We start from the raw sequence: 17,519 nt of genomic DNA on the forward strand, positions 1-17,519 counted from the left end.
GTGCAATAATGCCTAGTAGATTCATTGTCTTTTTTGGGCTTAAAGTGTGTTAACTTACTATATTTGATTTTTAAATAGACACCAAATCCTACTGCAAGCGAGTTTATTCCTAAAGGAGGATCAACCTCCAGGCTGAGTAACGTGTCCCAGTCAAATATGTCTGCCTTCTCTCAAGTGTTCTCTCACCCATCCATGGGAAGTCCTGCTGCTGCTGGATTAGCACCAGGTAAGTTGAGTAACTGTTTCCAGTGAGTTCCAGATGTCAAATCTGTAAGCACTATTTGCTATTAGTTTATCAGAACGGATGTTGTATACTTAAAGGATTCACATTTGGACACATTATGAGTTTTATGTTCTCACAGTTTTGGTACCATAGATCAAATGTATAGCTGAAAATCTTAAAATAAAATTTAAATATGAACAAAAATTATATATAAGCATGTTTAAAAGCACAAAAATAAATTTAAAGTAGAGAATGGTTTATTAGAAAAAATAACTACTTGGACCTTAGTATTTCCCTATTTTTTCAAGTGAATAATAATGCTGTTTCACTCAAAAACTTCTATAAAAGCATCGGAAATAGAATATTGATATGTATGTATGCTTCAGAGTCTTCCTTTTATAGTAAGTTTCTAAAAAAAATAATTCTGTGTTATTTAAATACAAGTTTAGATGTATTGCCTTTCAGGTGTTTGATTATAAATCTGTAGTAGTAATTTTAAATTGGCTAAAGTATTATAAACAATAATATGAAAGAAATGTATTTAGGGGTCACCAAGGTAGAGAAAATAGTACTTTTCAATTATTTTTTTCCCCAAGTTTACCCATAATGGCAGAAGAATTTGAATAAATGCACTTACACCCCAGAGGTCCTGTGACCCTTCTAGAGTCCTATTTTCTTTGAAGTCCTCTCTTTTATCTTAAAAACTCATGCAAATTTTGCATTCTATTCCATATATAAACATTTATTTTAATATAAAAATATGAAAAATTTCTTAAATAACATCACCCATCCCTATTGCTTTGTACCTTAATTAGAAAACTAAGGTGTGGAGAATTATGTTGAACTTAGAGTGAGTGCAGAGTAGGTTATCTTGTCTCTATAAACTGTTTTGAATTACACAATTATGTTTCTAGAACCTGTACTGGATAATCATTACTTAGTCTTGAATGTTTCAAAAAATAGAAATTGGATGCCATTGAAGCCAAAAGGTCTACCTAGATCAGTCTGGAGCTAATATTGCCTCCAGAGCTTAACCCAGTTAGTAAGAATCATCGGTTTTGATACTAATATCGAAATCAGGGATCTTTGTGAGATAAAGAATGAGAGTAGTACTGATAACTTCATGGAACAGAGCATCTGGTTCAGTATATAAAGTATCAAGTGTACTTAGAGGCGGAATAACCTTGTGTTGTCAAGGATTTTATCAATGCCTCCTTCTGCCATCTTTTTCCTTCTTTGCTTTCTTCCTTCCCACTCAATCTCCCCTTCCCTTTTGGTTCCTTCCCCCTCTCCTGTCTACTTATCTTCTACTTTGGCTCTTTTCAGGTTCAGTTAAATTTGTAAATATTTTCCCTTCTTCCCTAGAGAGCAGTGTCAGAATTGAATATCCCTGGTAGCCTAAAAGTTTTACTTGTAAGTAATATGCTACTATGATTTTTGTCCCATTGAGGTGTGTTCACATTGTTTACATAAGCATAATCTACATGTCAGCTATACATCTAAAATTTCTTAGAGATTGTCCAGACTTCTGAGCAGTGTTTATAAAGTACCCACAAGCACGGTATCCATATGCCAATCAGAAAACTTCGGCTCTATGAAGTACCATTTTATTTTGGCCTAACAACACATCTTCACTTGTTTCAAAAGTAATTATTTTGTTCACATCTTTGATCAGATTAGTTCAAGCTTGCCATTAAAAAAAAAAAACTTTTTTTAAATATTGAAGGAGTTAAAAATGTCAAAGGAAGTTTTAGATCTTGAAAACGGAAAATTTATTAATGCTTCATTACTTCTTTAAGCTCTTCAGTAGGTGGGTAGGTAGATGTTTCATTGGTCTCAGCTGGGTATCAACAACCTAAATTTAGGATGAAATTAGTTAATATAAAACATTAAATTAGCTGAGAAACTATTTATTCTTCTATATAGATCTAACATTAAAATGGTCACTTTATTTTCTATTACTGAAAGTAATTACTATCTGGAACCATTGGTAATAGGTCAGTATACATATTAAATGTATTCCTGAATACGTATTATTTAAAAATTGTTCTTCATTCAAACAAAAATCAACTAATAAGCTAAAGTATTTTCTACAGATATTGGAGTGATGAATGGTTTTGCATTTATTATTTCTTCATATTTTCTTTTAGTTAATGGCTTAACACTTTCTGGAGATGAACAAAGAGAAAAAAAATTAAGTCTCCCTTCAGTGTCTTTCATCACTTCTTACTCACAATTTTTTTTTTTCCCCAAGGCCTGGGAAAGGTTTTTGGTATTTCCACTTTAAAGTTGTAGAATCAAAAAGGTGGTAGAGTTTATTTACCTACTTTAGTGGTGATTTAATTTATCTTTAATGCTTCTTGTCTACTGTAGATATAACCTATTGATAATTTTCAGTTTATGAAGTTTCATTTTCTCTTTTTTTATTTCTGTTTTAGAAATTATTGCCCTTGAAAATATGTCAAATGCCGTTTTTCTAAAAAAAAAAGGAAAAATATTTTGGCACTCAGTTGTAAACTAGAGTAGTGTCATTTTCATTATATATATAAAAAAAACTTTAAATATACGTTTTGACTAAAAATGTGAAAATATTTCAGTAAAATTAAGTAGATAATTAGATTTTGAATTTCCTCAAATTACAAGGAATTAAAAGCATGCCTATAGATTCTGAGTCAATCCTGAGTGAAAGTTTCTTCTTTAAAATGTGTTCTTACCACTTTTAAACCTGATTTGCATTTTTAAAAAGCTTTAATATAGGAAGTAAAACTTTACATAAAAGGTATTTGAATTTATTCATAGCTAATTTGGTTTTAGAGGTATTTAAATTGTTAAAAACATGCAGCACATGTTAAGTTTCCATTGAATTGTACACACAGCCATTTTCTTCTCCTTTAGGAAGTCAAGGATCTATAGGTTTAGGTGTTTTATGCACATTTAACCCAAGAACAGTAGCTTGCTACGTTCTAAGTATCTGCTATAAATAGTTACAGGAGTATTTGGGGTATGGCATGCAACTTGGACTTCATGGTCTTTGAGAACCCCTATAGTTATATGCACATTCTTTATTTGTAAACATGCGTTTTTCTCTGGTCATAGCGTGTATTATCTTCTTGGAGATTCACAGACTTCGGAAAGTTAAGAACCACTGGCTTAACACACACTTAGCAAATTTATTTCCAGAATGTGTTTTAGTAAGAGTGTTTTGAAAGTAGGTAAAAGCTCTGTTTTTCTAGTAGCTCTTGCTTCAGGTGAAGTGTTTGAATAGATCTTTAGAAATGAAAATATGACTACAATAAGTATATGAAATGATAGTTTATGCCTTAATTTTTTGTGCCATGAAACCTCATTTTATCATGAGAACTAATTGTTGAACGGTTTTTTTAATCAGAATTTTTCCTAAGAGTATTTTGGCTTGGTAGTAAACTTAGTAGACTAAGTCTTTCTGTACTTTAATTACCTCAGTATCAACCATAGTCCATTTGAAAGTGACTTTAAGAGAGGTGGCAATGGGAGCATACATTTCGAGGGAGTTTACTGATATATTTGGTGGTTTAATGCACAGTTGTGACTCAGGATTTGAGCAACTCTTGTTCTGCTTGATTGTGTGTGGATACTTGGGAGGGGCAGAGAGGGTTTTTGAATTTGAAAATGCCATCATTAATTTATAAATGAGAAAGAGAGCCATATGTGACTTGCAGTATTTTCAAAAATTCATTTTTTTATGATGAGGATGGTGTGTAGATTTTTGGACCATTAGCCAAATTTTAATTTAAGTTATGGCAAATCTCAGATGATTGATTTGGGGAGAAGCATTTAATTATTATACTACACTTACCATTATTAAACAGTTGTATTCATTTGTTATAAATTTTATGGTCTAGAAAAATCTAAAGAAAATACAGTTTTAGATCCAGTTTTTTGAAATAATCATTTCTTATATATTCTTGAAGGTGCCGAATTGGTGGGTAAAATGAGCTAATATTGTTTATTTTTTGGCTTGGGCAAGGTGTGGGGAAAAAGGGGACAGGAAAGTAAAAGGGGAAATTAATACTTTTTTGTCATTCTTGTTCTAAAATGTTAAAATATTAATCTTCATATATATATAATTTTGTGTATACATGTCAAATGGTGCTACTTAAAAATATTTATTTCTGTAATGTTGAGAAGTTTGAGTAAGGAGTTTTTTTTTTTTAGTTTTAAAGTTCTATGCTAAAAAATAAAGTTCTGTGATTCATTAGCTCTGTGGCATTTCATATCATAGGCAAAAAATGGAGGCTTAATTCATTTCATTTGCATAATAGTTTATGGAATAATCTGATACTGGTCATTGATCTAGGTGGAACTTTTTGGAGTCGACGTAATTGAGCCTTGTGCCAGTTTAGAGGTGACATTCCTAACAGTTTATCATCTAGCTTCTTCTTAGTAATAAGGAATTCATTAGCTGAGCAGGGTAACTCAGTGTACATTTTAAGTTTGAATAAAAAAGAAAATTATATCTTTTGCTGAACTAAACTCTGTCTTGTCTGTCTTTTATCCACTGGTCCTAGTTCTTTCTCTTTGTGTTGAATGGAGTAAATCAAAATCTTTTCCGCATGATAGCCCTTTCAGATATTTTCTTTTTTGGACAAGTTGTACATATGTGTATGTCCATATAACTGATCTATTTGTATGACAGGAAAACAAGAGAGAGGGCAAATTGGGATATGTTGTTAAAATTAACAAATCATATAGGTCAGAAATCATGAACTCCTCAAAGTCATTATGGTTGGAACACTACTGTGAATAAAATCAAATGCACAGACATGTCTACCCTGCTAGCTGTATTACTATTCTGATATCCAGCTAAGGAGCATACGTACCTGTGGGAAAACAGGAAACTCTGCTAATAGGTTGAAGTTGTGATCTTGCCGATGACGAATATCTAAGTTCATATTTACAATTTTACTGTGTGTCTTAGGTCCAGCATTATAATCACTGAAGACTTATAAAAACTTCATAATCTATATTTTAGATTATTTTATGTTTTGCTCAGTGGTCTATTTACTGAAAATAAAATTATAAAAAATATTTAATTCTTAAACATTACCATATTTTATAAGATATTACTCTAAGTAGATTTTCCTATAATTATTTTCTCAAAGTCTACTGTTAAATGAATTCTGTGGGTCAACCCAGTCAAGAAATTCTGCCATGAGTTTATTTTGATATTTCAGTCTGAATTGATTTCTCTGAATTATTTTTAATCTTAATAGCAGTAGAGGTAGTCTAGCATTAACATATTCTTCTTTGTTTAAAAATATTAAACTAGATTTCCTAAGCATGTTATCAATTCCCTAAGAAGAACCATGTCATTTCTTATCTAGCACAAACTTAGGCATATAGATGGTGCCTTATAAGTGCTTACTCATTTAAGCTTCATATTTGTCTTGGGAAAAAAATGTTTTAATTGGTCAGTATCTCTTAAATACAGTGAATTTTAATGATTTCATGAACATCTTTGAAAACTTCTAAAAACTGCCAGTGTTCAAGAGAATATAGATATTAATAGTCATATAAGAACAGAAATGTGCCATTTGAAAGTTTGACTATATCAGAACTAGAGTCACTTTGTTTCTTGAAGTGCTAAAACATTCTTAAAAACAGTGAAAATATTTGTAAGTATTATTTTTAAGTTGCATGTTTCCATTTTTTGTAACTACTTTGTTTTTCAGGTATATTCTGCAGAATCACTCAATTCCAGGTTTTCTAGTTGGGGAGTACTTTCTACATTAAAAAATGAAATAAAAAGTTATAGTTAAGATCAGGGGTCTCAGGTTTTTGTGAAGAGGACCTTCTCATTGCCCTGTAATGTTAAGCTCGTCCTAGATGGAGACTGCTCTTTGTATGCATGTATATGGATACAGATGGTGCTGTCCCAGGGCAGATTACTAACAGTAGAACTGTAGAGCCATAACGGGGTTGGGAATGCCTGTGGGCCTGTATTCCCTTCCCAGTTGGGAATTTCAGGAAACTGAGGCGAGACGTTAATGGCGCAGAGGGGGATGTGGCTGCTGCAGCTGTCTTGGAGACCTGTCAGGTAAGGCTTAATAGCTACCAGTAGATATTGTTCTACTGGTTGGGGAATCCCTGGTTAATACGTCCTGTTAGGTTTTAGAGTTCCTATTGTGGACTTCCTGTTTAAATCTCATGCATTGGCTAACTCGTCCCTTACCTGTGGGGTAGGGGCTGGATGGGAGCGGGTAGGGGTTCCCTTCCACTATAAGTTCAGTGACCTTCTACTACAGCAGCATCTCCTGCTGCTCTCTGGCTGCTTTCATTGGAGCGTGACTCGATTGCCTTTGGGACATGGTGTTAGTTATAATAAAGTAGCTGTGTGGTTTTTTGGCACACCCTTTGATCCCTGTGTTTTAGCACCTTTGTTTCTGTAAGAAGATAATATTCAATGATTCTAAAAGTCTTTCTAATGTAGAATTCTATTGTTTTGTGACACGTTGATCTGTAGGAGATAGGTACACTAAAAAGAGGCAGAAATGAACACAGTGATTAGAGAGAGGTAGCAAAAGAAGAGTTTGATTTTTGTACTAGACTTAAAAGGGACTTTAAAAGGTATTGGACTTCCTTGACATTGTGTAAATGGAAAATCCCACTAAGGCTGTCATAGGTGGAGATGAGGGGAGTTTTGTTTCAGCAATAGAAGATTAGCATGTAGGGTAAATCAGAGTGTTGTAGTGGTTCTAGATGAAATGAGGCAGAGAAAGCATGTATTAGTCAAATGCCCAAGAACATTCCTGATTTCTAGCTGGTTGTAGAGAGTTGGGAGTCAGCTTCTCCCCTTTTCCTCCCCCCCCTTTTTTAAAGATTTTATTTATTTATTTGACAGAGAGAGAGACAGCCAGCGAGAGAGGGAACACAAGCAGGGGGAGTGGGAGAGGAAGAAGCAGGCTCCCAGTGAAGGAACCTGATGTGGGGCTCGATTCCAGGACTCTGGGATCACGCCCTGAGCCGAAGGCAGACGCCCAATGACTGAGCCACCCAGGCGCCCCCCCCCTTTCCTTCCCCTTTAAGTCAAATAAGTTGAGAGCTCAGGATCATATCTTTTTTATCCTTTTGGCTCAGTGTTGCCTGGTGCATTGTATGTACTCAGTGAGGGGGAGAGAGCGTGAATAAAATTACTGGGTTGTGTGTTACATGTTAGTGGTGGTCCTCTAATTCTATAGGAATGACATGAATGGTGTCAGCCTCTTCTTTTTTTTTAATTTTAATTTTAATTTTTTAAATTTATTTTTTAATTTAAATTCGGTTAACATATAATGTATTATTTGTTTCAGGAGTACAGGTCTGTGATTCATCAGTCTTGTATAATACCCAGTGCTCATTACAACATATACCCTCCCCAGTGTCACCACGTTACCCCCTCCCCTCACCCCCTCCCCTCCAGCAGCCTCTTCTATATGTTTTGAATTTTCCCTGATTCTTCTCAGCTTGACTAGTCAAATTCATATATGAAAGTCACCTGTTTTCTTAACTCTTTTTTGCCTTTCAGTGTGCAGTCTGAGTAGAGCATGTGGGAAGGGTCTTAGAAAAGGAGAGGAATTAGAGATATATCTATTTTGAAACCCCCAGTGCACATAGGCTTGTAAAGCCTAAACATGAATACTGGCAAACAATCAAATGTGGACTGCATGTTTGTGGTGATAATGTTTTGTTCTGGATTTTTTAGTCATGACTGTCTTATACAATGAGATATTTTCTTATGATTTCATAAATATCTTCCTGTATTTTAGATGTGGTTTCCAGATTTTAGATTGGTATTCCTGTAAGTAATAACTAATAACTAATAGTCCCTTTGGGGGTTTTGTACCTTAAAGAAAACAGTACAGATCAATATGATATTAGTATAATTCTTGTCCCCAAACTTCTCCCTAGGCTGTAGTTACTATGGATTGTAGTCTTATTGCCCATTGTTTGTGATGTGGTGGTAGGCTAAGCTGCTGAAACAGACAGATCCAAACTGTAAGGACTTCTTCACATGACTGTTACTTCTTGCTTTTGTAATAGTCCAGGGCAGATAGTTAGGTTGTCTGAGATGCTCTTTTCCATGTAATCAGTTAGGGACCCAGATCAGGTGGTTTCTGGGCATCTCTCCAGGCAACTGGAAGAGGAGGAACATCAGTGAGGTGTTGGTATGGACAAGCTTGGAAATCGTCTGGTGTCCAGTGAGGACTGTCCATCAGAATATGAACTTCGGTTTTTTTAAGCAGGTTACATTTGCCAGTCTTCTTTGGATGCAAAATTTTAACCGTTGATCCTGGTTATCTCATGTATATACATTTTGGGGCACTATCTTATTTGCATCTTTGGTGTCTAAAGAAATTGACAAAGAAGCTATAATAATTGATTTATTTAGGATTTCAGGAAATGGAGGTTTTCAGCATACTTGAGTTTTTATTTATTTACTTTTTTCTTCTTTTTTTTGGAGAGGTAGAGCGCAAGCACATGTGAGTTGGGGGGAGAGGCAGAGGGAGAGGGAAAAAGAGAGAAACTTAAGCAGGCTTCCCCACTCAATATGGAGCCTAATGTGGGGGTTGGTCTCATGACCCTGAGATTACAATCTGAACCTAAATCAAGAGTCGGAGTCGGATGCCCACCCTACTGATCCACCTAGGTGCTCTGCTTGATTTTTTTTTTTTTTTAAGATTTTTATTTATTTATTCGACAGAGATAGAGACAGCCAGCGAGAGAGGGAACACAAGCAGGGGGAGTGGGAGAGGAAGAAGCAGACTCATAGCATAGGAGCCTGATGTGGGACTCGATCCCATAACGCCGGGATCACGCCCTGAGCCGAAGGCAGACGCTTAACCGCTGTGACACCCAGGCGCCCCTCTGCTTGATTTTTTTTAAATAACAGAAGCTTTATGGCTTTAATTGTCAAAACTTGAGATTTTCAACAGTTTTTCGTAGATTTCCAAAATTTGTAGTACTCTGTCACCTAAGATAAAATATAATCGTTTTTTTGGTGACTCAAGTTCAGCTTTGCCCCAGGGATCATATTGAACCAGAATCTAATTGATACCCTTTAGGTATCAGAGTTTGTAGAGCAGTTTGTTTCAAGTTATATAATTACTTAGATTCTATACCCTTTCCATTGTCTTCTCACCCCAGTATGTTAGATTATAACACCTTGAAGTTAAGGCCTTTTTCTCTTGCTCTCTGAATCTGTTAAAGTGCTGCTGAATGGACATACTCAGGCAGGTTTATTTGAACCCTTTTACCAAGTTCTTACTGGTTTTTTATTGATGACTGTGCTGTGCTGTTAGTATTCCTACCTTTTAGGACAGTGGTTCTCAAATTTGAGAGTCCATCACAATCACCTGGAGTGCTTCCCAGCCTTCCTGGGTTCCATCCCCAGAGTTCCTGATTTCCTAGGTTTGGGTGAGCCAGAAGATTTACTATTCTAATTTGTTTCCAGGTGTTACTGGTAAGATTGCTTTCCCTCGGAAGCTGTTTTGAGACCCCACTGTTCTTAGTGCTCTATGCTGTCTTGTTTTCCCTTTTTTCTTATTTCTTTTCCTCCTCCTAATCTGCTGAAGGCTGAGAACACAAACACATTTTTTAATACTTTTTTTTTTTTCAAATAAGAAAAAGGCTTTGAGTTAAGGACTTGAATTGTTGCCTGTAAATAAGGTACATGGACTTTAAATTATCCTTCGAGACTAGTTTTTTTCTAGTTCATGGCTATGTTCTGGATAACTGAAGTGATCAGATTAAGTATCCATTGAATTACTTGTTACAAGGGTTACTGAAGCTCGTTCAAGATCATAAGTACAATTAAAAAAAACCAGGCAATGGGGATTTCTTCCACCTTAGTAATGGTAATGGGGCAAAAATAGTGTAAGTTAATTATTGTAATACATTTAATAAAACAATGTCTGTTCTGGTGCCTATTAAGAACCATGGCTCTTTAAAATTTTAAACCCCATGGTTCTTGAATCAGTAATCAAATACCTTTTGTTTACATGTTACATTTTAATATGTATGCTTTAAAGTTTTTATGTAGAGGTTAACTAAATTGTTAGAGAAATAAAAGAATTATTTATTGATTCTATCTCAACATTTTCTTGAAGTCAAACTTCAATTTTTGTTTTAAATTTGGTATTAACTTTTATTCATTGGAAAGAAATCTAAAGTTAAAATAACATTAATATTAACCTTACATTATTTTTGTGAATATCTATTATTTTTTGTAATCAGACACACTTGTCTTGGAGTAAGTTTGTTTATAAACAGTGCAAACGTAATTTGTTCCTATGAATGAAGAACACCATTTACTCATAAATATTCATTATCACTTGAGAAGCAAAAAATGGTTCTTTTGATCTAGAAGAGTTGGCTTTGTTATGAAATACCTGTCCTCTTCCCATTTTGTTTTGACCCTTTGTTTAAATAATGTAAAGGTTATGATTTGAAAGATAGCCACCATTGTAGAGGCTAGGAAAGATCCTGCCATTTCAGGTCATTAGTCCAAGTTTGGGGACCGGCAGGTCACTGTTAATGTTTCTTCAAATATTATGGTGATCAAATTAAGTTACCTACTATATAGGCCAGAGGATATAGTTCTTAAAATTGTAATTCAAACCTATATAGTGGTTCTTAAAAATGTGGGTAAGTTATTAACATTTTTAGGGGTTTAGGCACTGTAGCTTACATGTAATTAGTATTCTAATAATATTTGTCAAATTAATGAAAACTCATGGAAATAAGGCTGTCGATAGAGGTAAGGCTGAAGTTAGGCCAAAGGGAAGACTACTATTTGTAGACATGGGAAACAAAACAGATGTGCAGGCTGTGGTCTCCATCAAATAGTATGTCAGAGTATGTGGTTGATAAAACTCAGGTTAAGTTCCTAATACAAATTCACAGTGTTTGCCTAACTTTGGTAAATGAGATTCAATAAATTTTGGGGTGAAGTTGTAGGGTACTTAATAGATTTTCAAATGCTTTTAGTGTTTTTAATATCCAGGTAGTTCAGATTACTTTTTATCACATGTAAATTCAGCCAAAATGATGTATAGATTATATAAATCAGTTGCTAAAATTTTCAGGATGTTGAGAAAACCAGAGATGGAAACTGAATTGTATTTATTTTGGCCAAATCCACATGGCTTCTATTAAAGGTTATTTATGATAGAAAAAAAGAAAGAAAACTTTTTGGAGGTGTTAAAACTTTTCATTTTTATTGTGTAATGTAATTGAAGAGAAAAATATTTGTACTTTTAATCAAATATAATTTTTATAACTGAAATGTTAATCGTGACTCAGTATTTAAACATTTTGTGCTTTTTCTTTATATTTTCCTAAAAGAAAAAGTATTGCTCCTTCTTTATATACCTTTTAAAAGAATGAAAAAGAATACTTGTGATATCTTCGTGGTCCTATTCAAATTTTTAGTTCAGTTTTTCTTTTTTTTTTTGATGGAGTCTTTAAAAACAAGATTTAGGTTTCTTCTACTCACTTGTATATTAAAAGGCTTAAGATGGATACTGAAGAATGGCAAAATAAGAGTAGAATCAGGTGTACCACAAGTACTGGAGGTTCTTTGAATCCAAGGTTCATTTTACCTTGAATCTAGATTTTGGATACTTCAAGAATAGAAAATTGTTCTATCACATCTTTAGAAAAGCATTTCAATGGTAGCTGATGATTTTATTCTGTTCCCCTCTATGTGGCATGCAGTTGCATGTAGGATGTTGAAGCTCTGCTGCCTTCAATTTAAAAAATCTATGAAATAGATACTTCATTGAGAATTTAATTTCCCTAAGCATAAAAACATATCCACAAATTTAGATCATATATGTACTAAGAATTGCAGTAAGTTTTTAGGTAAGGTATTTATTTTTTATTAATTTAATTCGAGTTCTGGCATGAATAACCTTTAGCCACAAAACTGCTCAAAATGCTCCCTTTTATCATGTTGGGTGAAAGCTGTAATCTGTTAGGAAAATAATTTATATGTAAGATCTAAGGTGAAATCGTGCCTCTATTAAATATGGTCTGTGAGTGTATATATTCCCTATTGTTTTTATGGTTAGGCCCAGTCCAAAACTTTTACTTGAATTTACAGGTTAGAATACTGTTTTTTCTTTCTCTTTTTCTCTTTTTCTCTTTTTCTTTTTCTTTTTCTTTTCTTTTCTTCCTATTTGAGTAGGTTAACAGATACCCAGAATGCATATTGTTAAACTAGAAAATGAGCGTTTAAAACCAGTAATTTCAAATAAAAACAGATATATTGGTATAATTGGAAGAATTGTAGAAACTAACTTTGAGTGGTTGCTTATAGTAATTTTGAAATAAAAACAATAGGAGAAGTTCTCTTAATAATGCCTAAATTATTAATGATGAAATCTTAAAACAATTTGAATAAAAGACACTGTAAACAGGATAGAGTTTTCTTTGCTTGTCTGATTTACAGTTTTTTGTGGGGTTTTTTTTGTGTTAAATGCTTATATTACATTTTATTCATTTATTACTTCGCACAGTATTATTTAAAAATTGGTTATGCATTTTAATCTCTTCTATAGGGAAGCAGGGATTTTTGTGATTTGCTCAATTGCATGGTTTCCTAATATTTTGGAAATTATGACTACCTTATTCTTGGAGTTGTGACTTCTTTCTTTTGGAGGAAAAATACATTGTGTGGCTTGTGTGCATTTTTTTAAGTTGCAAATTAATTTTGTGTATTGGACATTTTATTCCTTGAGGAAGGTTGAGAGCTGTCTCAGGGGTAGAAGTGAGGTAGGTTCTCATCATTTCACGGCAAAAGTCAGATTTATAGTTTTTCTTACTTACCTAATCTCCTTGATGAGAGAGCTCTCAAGTTTTCCATCTGTATTTGTATAAAAAGAATATATTTGTAATTTAAAACTTTTATCTAATGAAAAGTAATTTATTTATAATTTTGCATTAAAACTTGATAAAATAAATAACACATCTCCAATTTTTAAATTTTGAGAAATTTACAGTTAGGAGTTTTGGTTTTCATACTTATCTTTTGGAAATATTTTTATATGTACCTGTATTCACAGGACATAACTAGTAACCCCATGGGGGAATTGCTTGGAGAAACTTAAGCAGATGTTGAGACTTGGTTTTATTATAAAGTTTTTACTATATTCAAACTGTGGTCAGTAGGAAATATGACACCTCCTCTCCACCCCCCAAAAGGGGAAAGGTCTATTTTAAACCTAATTGTGTAAAGTAATCCGTTTGTTTTGCCATTTTAATAATTTTGACTTTTATGACTAACATACAGTAAGACAAAGTACTATTGCTTATGTTCATAAAAATAATTGACTGTGATGGATTTACCTCATGGCTTCAGTCATTAATGCTAGTAAAAGCTACTAATTAAAATTGTGTGAACATTAGCGTGGATCCCTGTTAATCTTTTAAGATTAACTGAGGATGTGTATCAACATTTCCCAGGGTGTTTTTAAAAAAACAGGTGACCAAGACCATCCTAAACCTGCCATTCTCACCCAGATCCTCCCTTCCGTTCCCCTCCAGTTCTGCACATGTCTGTTTTTAGACAGCTGATCTGGCAATTCCAGTGTCCATTCCTGGTTACAAACCAGCTTTAAGGGGCTAGGGACAGTGGAGAAGCGCTAGTCTTACAGAGGGGCAGAGCTGGACTTTTTCTTCCCTCAGATACTTTTAGTTACATATATTTATAATTAAAAGAAAATATTAATGTATTGTCCTAAAATTTTTCATTTTTTGTAATTTTGATATGATTATTATGGAGCTATTGTGCGTGTGCATGTGAATGTGTATTTTTTATAATGTTATAAGAAATTATAGGTAGCAAGGATCCTAAACGGTTTAATTCATTTCCCCAGCTTCATTTCCCTCTTAAGCTAGCTAGGGCATTTGAAAATCTCTTAATTACCTTAGAAGAATAGTCCTTACTTCCCTTGGTACTTGAGTTCATTTCAAAATTTATTAATTATTGTGCATTCCATTTGCGGAGTTAAGGCTTTTTCTTATCAGGGCTTTTATGAAGTTGGTAAACCTATCATCACCCCCTGGAAGATGCTTGAGAAAGAAACTTTAAGATTCATCTCTGCTCTCTTCCCTTCACTATCCACAGCCAGTTAATGAGTAATCCAGTCAATTCAATTTGCATATGATTTCTCTAATATACGCTACCCGGTCCTATACCAGGCCATGATAATTGGTCTACCTCTGCAGTTCATTCCCATTTAAAAGCAAAAGTAATCTTGAGGTCATGGCTTTCTAATTGTTAGTAGAATAAAATCCAAGCTCCTTACTATGGCTTACATAACTCGTGTGTTGTATACTTGTCTAAATCTCACCCTTCCACTCTGTCCTCTCCATTGTATATTCAGTTCCAGCCATGCTGACCTTTCCCAGATAGGTCAGGCTCCTTTTTGGCTCATGCTCTTTGCATATGTTGCTCCACCTGTTCTTTCTGTGGCTGGTTCTTTCCTTCTCTTAGGAGTCAGCTAAAAAGTCACAAAGAAAAGGCTTTGATTTAAAGGACATTTCCCACCATTATTTTCCTCATGTTGTCTTGTTGATTTCCATGTCAGAACTTTACTACAATTTGAAGTTTTATTTTTGTTTAAATTAGGATGAGTGGTCCTCTTTATGCCCATTGGAATATAAACTGCCTTGTTTCAGAAACTATATTTAGGGGCGCCTGGGTGGCACAGCGGTTAAGCGTCTGCCTTCGGCTCAGGGCGTGATCCCGGCGTTGTGGGATCGAGCCCCACATCAGGCTCCTCCGCTGTGGGCCTGCTTCTTCCTCTCCTACTCCCCCTGTTTGTGTTCCCTCTCTCGCTGGCTGTCTCTGTCTCTCGAATAAATAAATAAAATCTTAAAAAAAAAAAAAAGAAACTATATTTAGATGCTAAGTGAATATTTTTAGAATTAAAACAATTGAAGATAACTATTTAAAGACTACTGCTTTCTTTTCTGATTAAATAATCCTCATCTCTTTAACTCTACCTCATGGAGGACCTACTTTGTTATAAAGTACACATCTTTTTTGAGAATATGTATTTGAACATGGACGGGCCCCCCCCCCCCCCCCCCCCCGTGTCTCTGTGCCTTTGCTTCAACCTTACTTTGCCTGGAGGGCTCTTGAGTTTCTTGAGATCTTGCTTGTTTTTCATTGATTAAGTCAAATGCCTCATTCTCTTTCCCCAAAGCCATTTCTACTTCTCTGTGCTTCTATAGTGTTTGAGTATCTCATAATATATTTTTAAAATTATGTCTGTGTTTTGGGGTGTCTGGGTGGCTCATTCGGTTAAGTGTCCAACTCTTAATTTCAGCTCAGGTCAGGATCTCAGGATCTCAGGGTCATGAGATAGACATGCTTGGGCTCCACGAACAGCGGGGAGTGTGCTTGAGATACTCTGTCTCCCTCTCCTGCTGCCCCTCCCCTCCTCACTCGCGCGTGTGCACTCTTGCTTTCTCTAAAATAAATAAATCTTAAAAAATAAAATAAAATTTTGTCTATATTTTATATACGTTTTCTCCACTAAGGTTAAATGCTTCTTCTGGGGGCATTTTTTAGCATTTTACCCATTACTGTGATCGCACATGGAGACCCAAGAGTAAATTTTTAAATTGGAAAATTTTGAGCACTTTAGTGGGCTTTATTTTATTTTATTTTTTTAAAAAGATTTTATTTATTTATTTATTTGAGAGAGATAGACACAGCCAGCGAGAGAGGGAACACAAGCAGGAGGAGTAGGAGAGGAAGAAGCAGGCCCACAGCGGAGGAGCCTGATGTGGGGCTCGATCCCATAACGCCGGGATCACGCCCTGAGCCGAAGGCAGACGCTCAACCGCTGTGCCACCCAGGCGCCCCTAGTGGGCTTTATTTATCATAGAGTGTGAACTTCATGAGATCGGGACTGGGTCTTATTTTTTGAATTCCTGGAACCTTGCTCAGTGCCTGATTTCATGCAGTGGTTCCAGTAAGCTTTCATATGTAGTTACAGATTAATCTGTGGTGCTTCCAAAATACAGCTTTCCCTGCCTCATCTAAGATCTCCTGAATCAGAAACTACACATTTGGAGCAGTGGCCTTTGTGTTTTTAAAGATTTCACAGGAGATTCTGATATTTGCCCCTTTACTTCTAAAGAAAAAAAGTGCAAAATCCAGAAAATTTTGAGAAAGGCGAGATTTTATCTGATATGAATGAGGATGTCCAGGCAAGAAAGGTTCATGGAAAAGGAAATACCGAAGATGGGTTTTAAAGGATGGCTAGGGTTTCTTTAAACATTTTAAACACAGTTGAGAATCTGTGAAGTTGTTTTTTTGTTGTTGTTGTTTCAACCAGTTGAATAGCATAATCTAAAAATGCTCTCACTCAGTTAGTGAACTTTCAAAATGTGATTCAACCCGATAGATAAAGACTGAACAGAGGTGAAGAAAATCTCAGGTGTGGTACTGAACCATAGGCTTGAAGCGAGTTTCTGTTGGAACAGGCGTTATACCCTTAAATGCTGATTGTGAGGAAGTCCATGGAGTTTCCTTGGAGAGGCTAGGTTAGGGCACAGTGTTCTTCTGTATTTTGTTTTTGTTTTTAACCAGTTGGCACTTTGTTTTTTTTAAAACAAGCCGTGTGTTGGTACCAGCGTGCAGTGATTCCACATGACAATTTAAAGGGCTATCATTAGCTCCCATGGATAATTCTGTTTCTCCACCTTAGGCTCTTAGTCACTGCTTTTGTTATGTAGAATTTCTTTTTCACTTACCTTTTCAAAGAAATATCTTTGAAGTCTGTGTGTGATATGATATTTCATCTCTGAAATATCAGAAGAGTGGGATTTCATTTTAAGATTGAAATTGCCAGGCAAGGGGTGCCTGACTTGGCTAGGTCATTAGAACACGTGGCTCTTGATCTCGGGGTCATGAGTGGTAGCCCCACATTGGATGTAGAGATTACTTAAAAATAAAATCTTTAAAAAAAATAAAATTGCTAGAAAAGTGGAAAAGGTTTGATTGGGCAGGAACTTGGAAAAATTAATGAAAAATGCACTTAGATACCTTTTCCATATATTTAACATACCTAGTACCTCTTTCTTAAAATCTTTACCAGTTTTGTTTGCCATTAGCACTCCAGAATTTGGCATATCGTGTTTTGAGAGTTGTGAGAATGTGGGGAGAGGAGCCCAGTAGGAGATAAGACTAGAAGGGTGGTTTGGAGCACAGATAGCAGGAACTTCCGACTCAGCAGGCATCAGAAACTAAAGACTTAATTAC

The 17,519-nt window shown here is 35.0% G+C and overlaps 1 protein-coding gene across 8 annotated transcripts in view; it reads left to right on the top strand.

The window, feature by feature from the left end:
- PAN3 (poly(A) specific ribonuclease subunit PAN3) overlaps positions 1-17,519 on the top strand; it is a 129,028-nt gene that overhangs the window by 59,315 nt on the left and 52,194 nt on the right. For all 8 annotated transcript variants that reach the window (XM_034665013.1, XM_034665014.1, XM_034665016.1 and 5 more), the window contains one exon: positions 79-226. In XM_034665013.1, coding sequence (XP_034520904.1) covers positions 79-226 — 148 coding nt within the window. The remainder of the gene's footprint in view (positions 1-78; positions 227-17,519) is intronic.

The sequence above is a fragment of the Ailuropoda melanoleuca genome, chromosome 7 (genome assembly GCF_002007445.2).
Source record: "Ailuropoda melanoleuca isolate Jingjing chromosome 7, ASM200744v2, whole genome shotgun sequence".
Taxonomy (NCBI): Eukaryota; Metazoa; Chordata; class Mammalia; order Carnivora; family Ursidae; genus Ailuropoda; species Ailuropoda melanoleuca.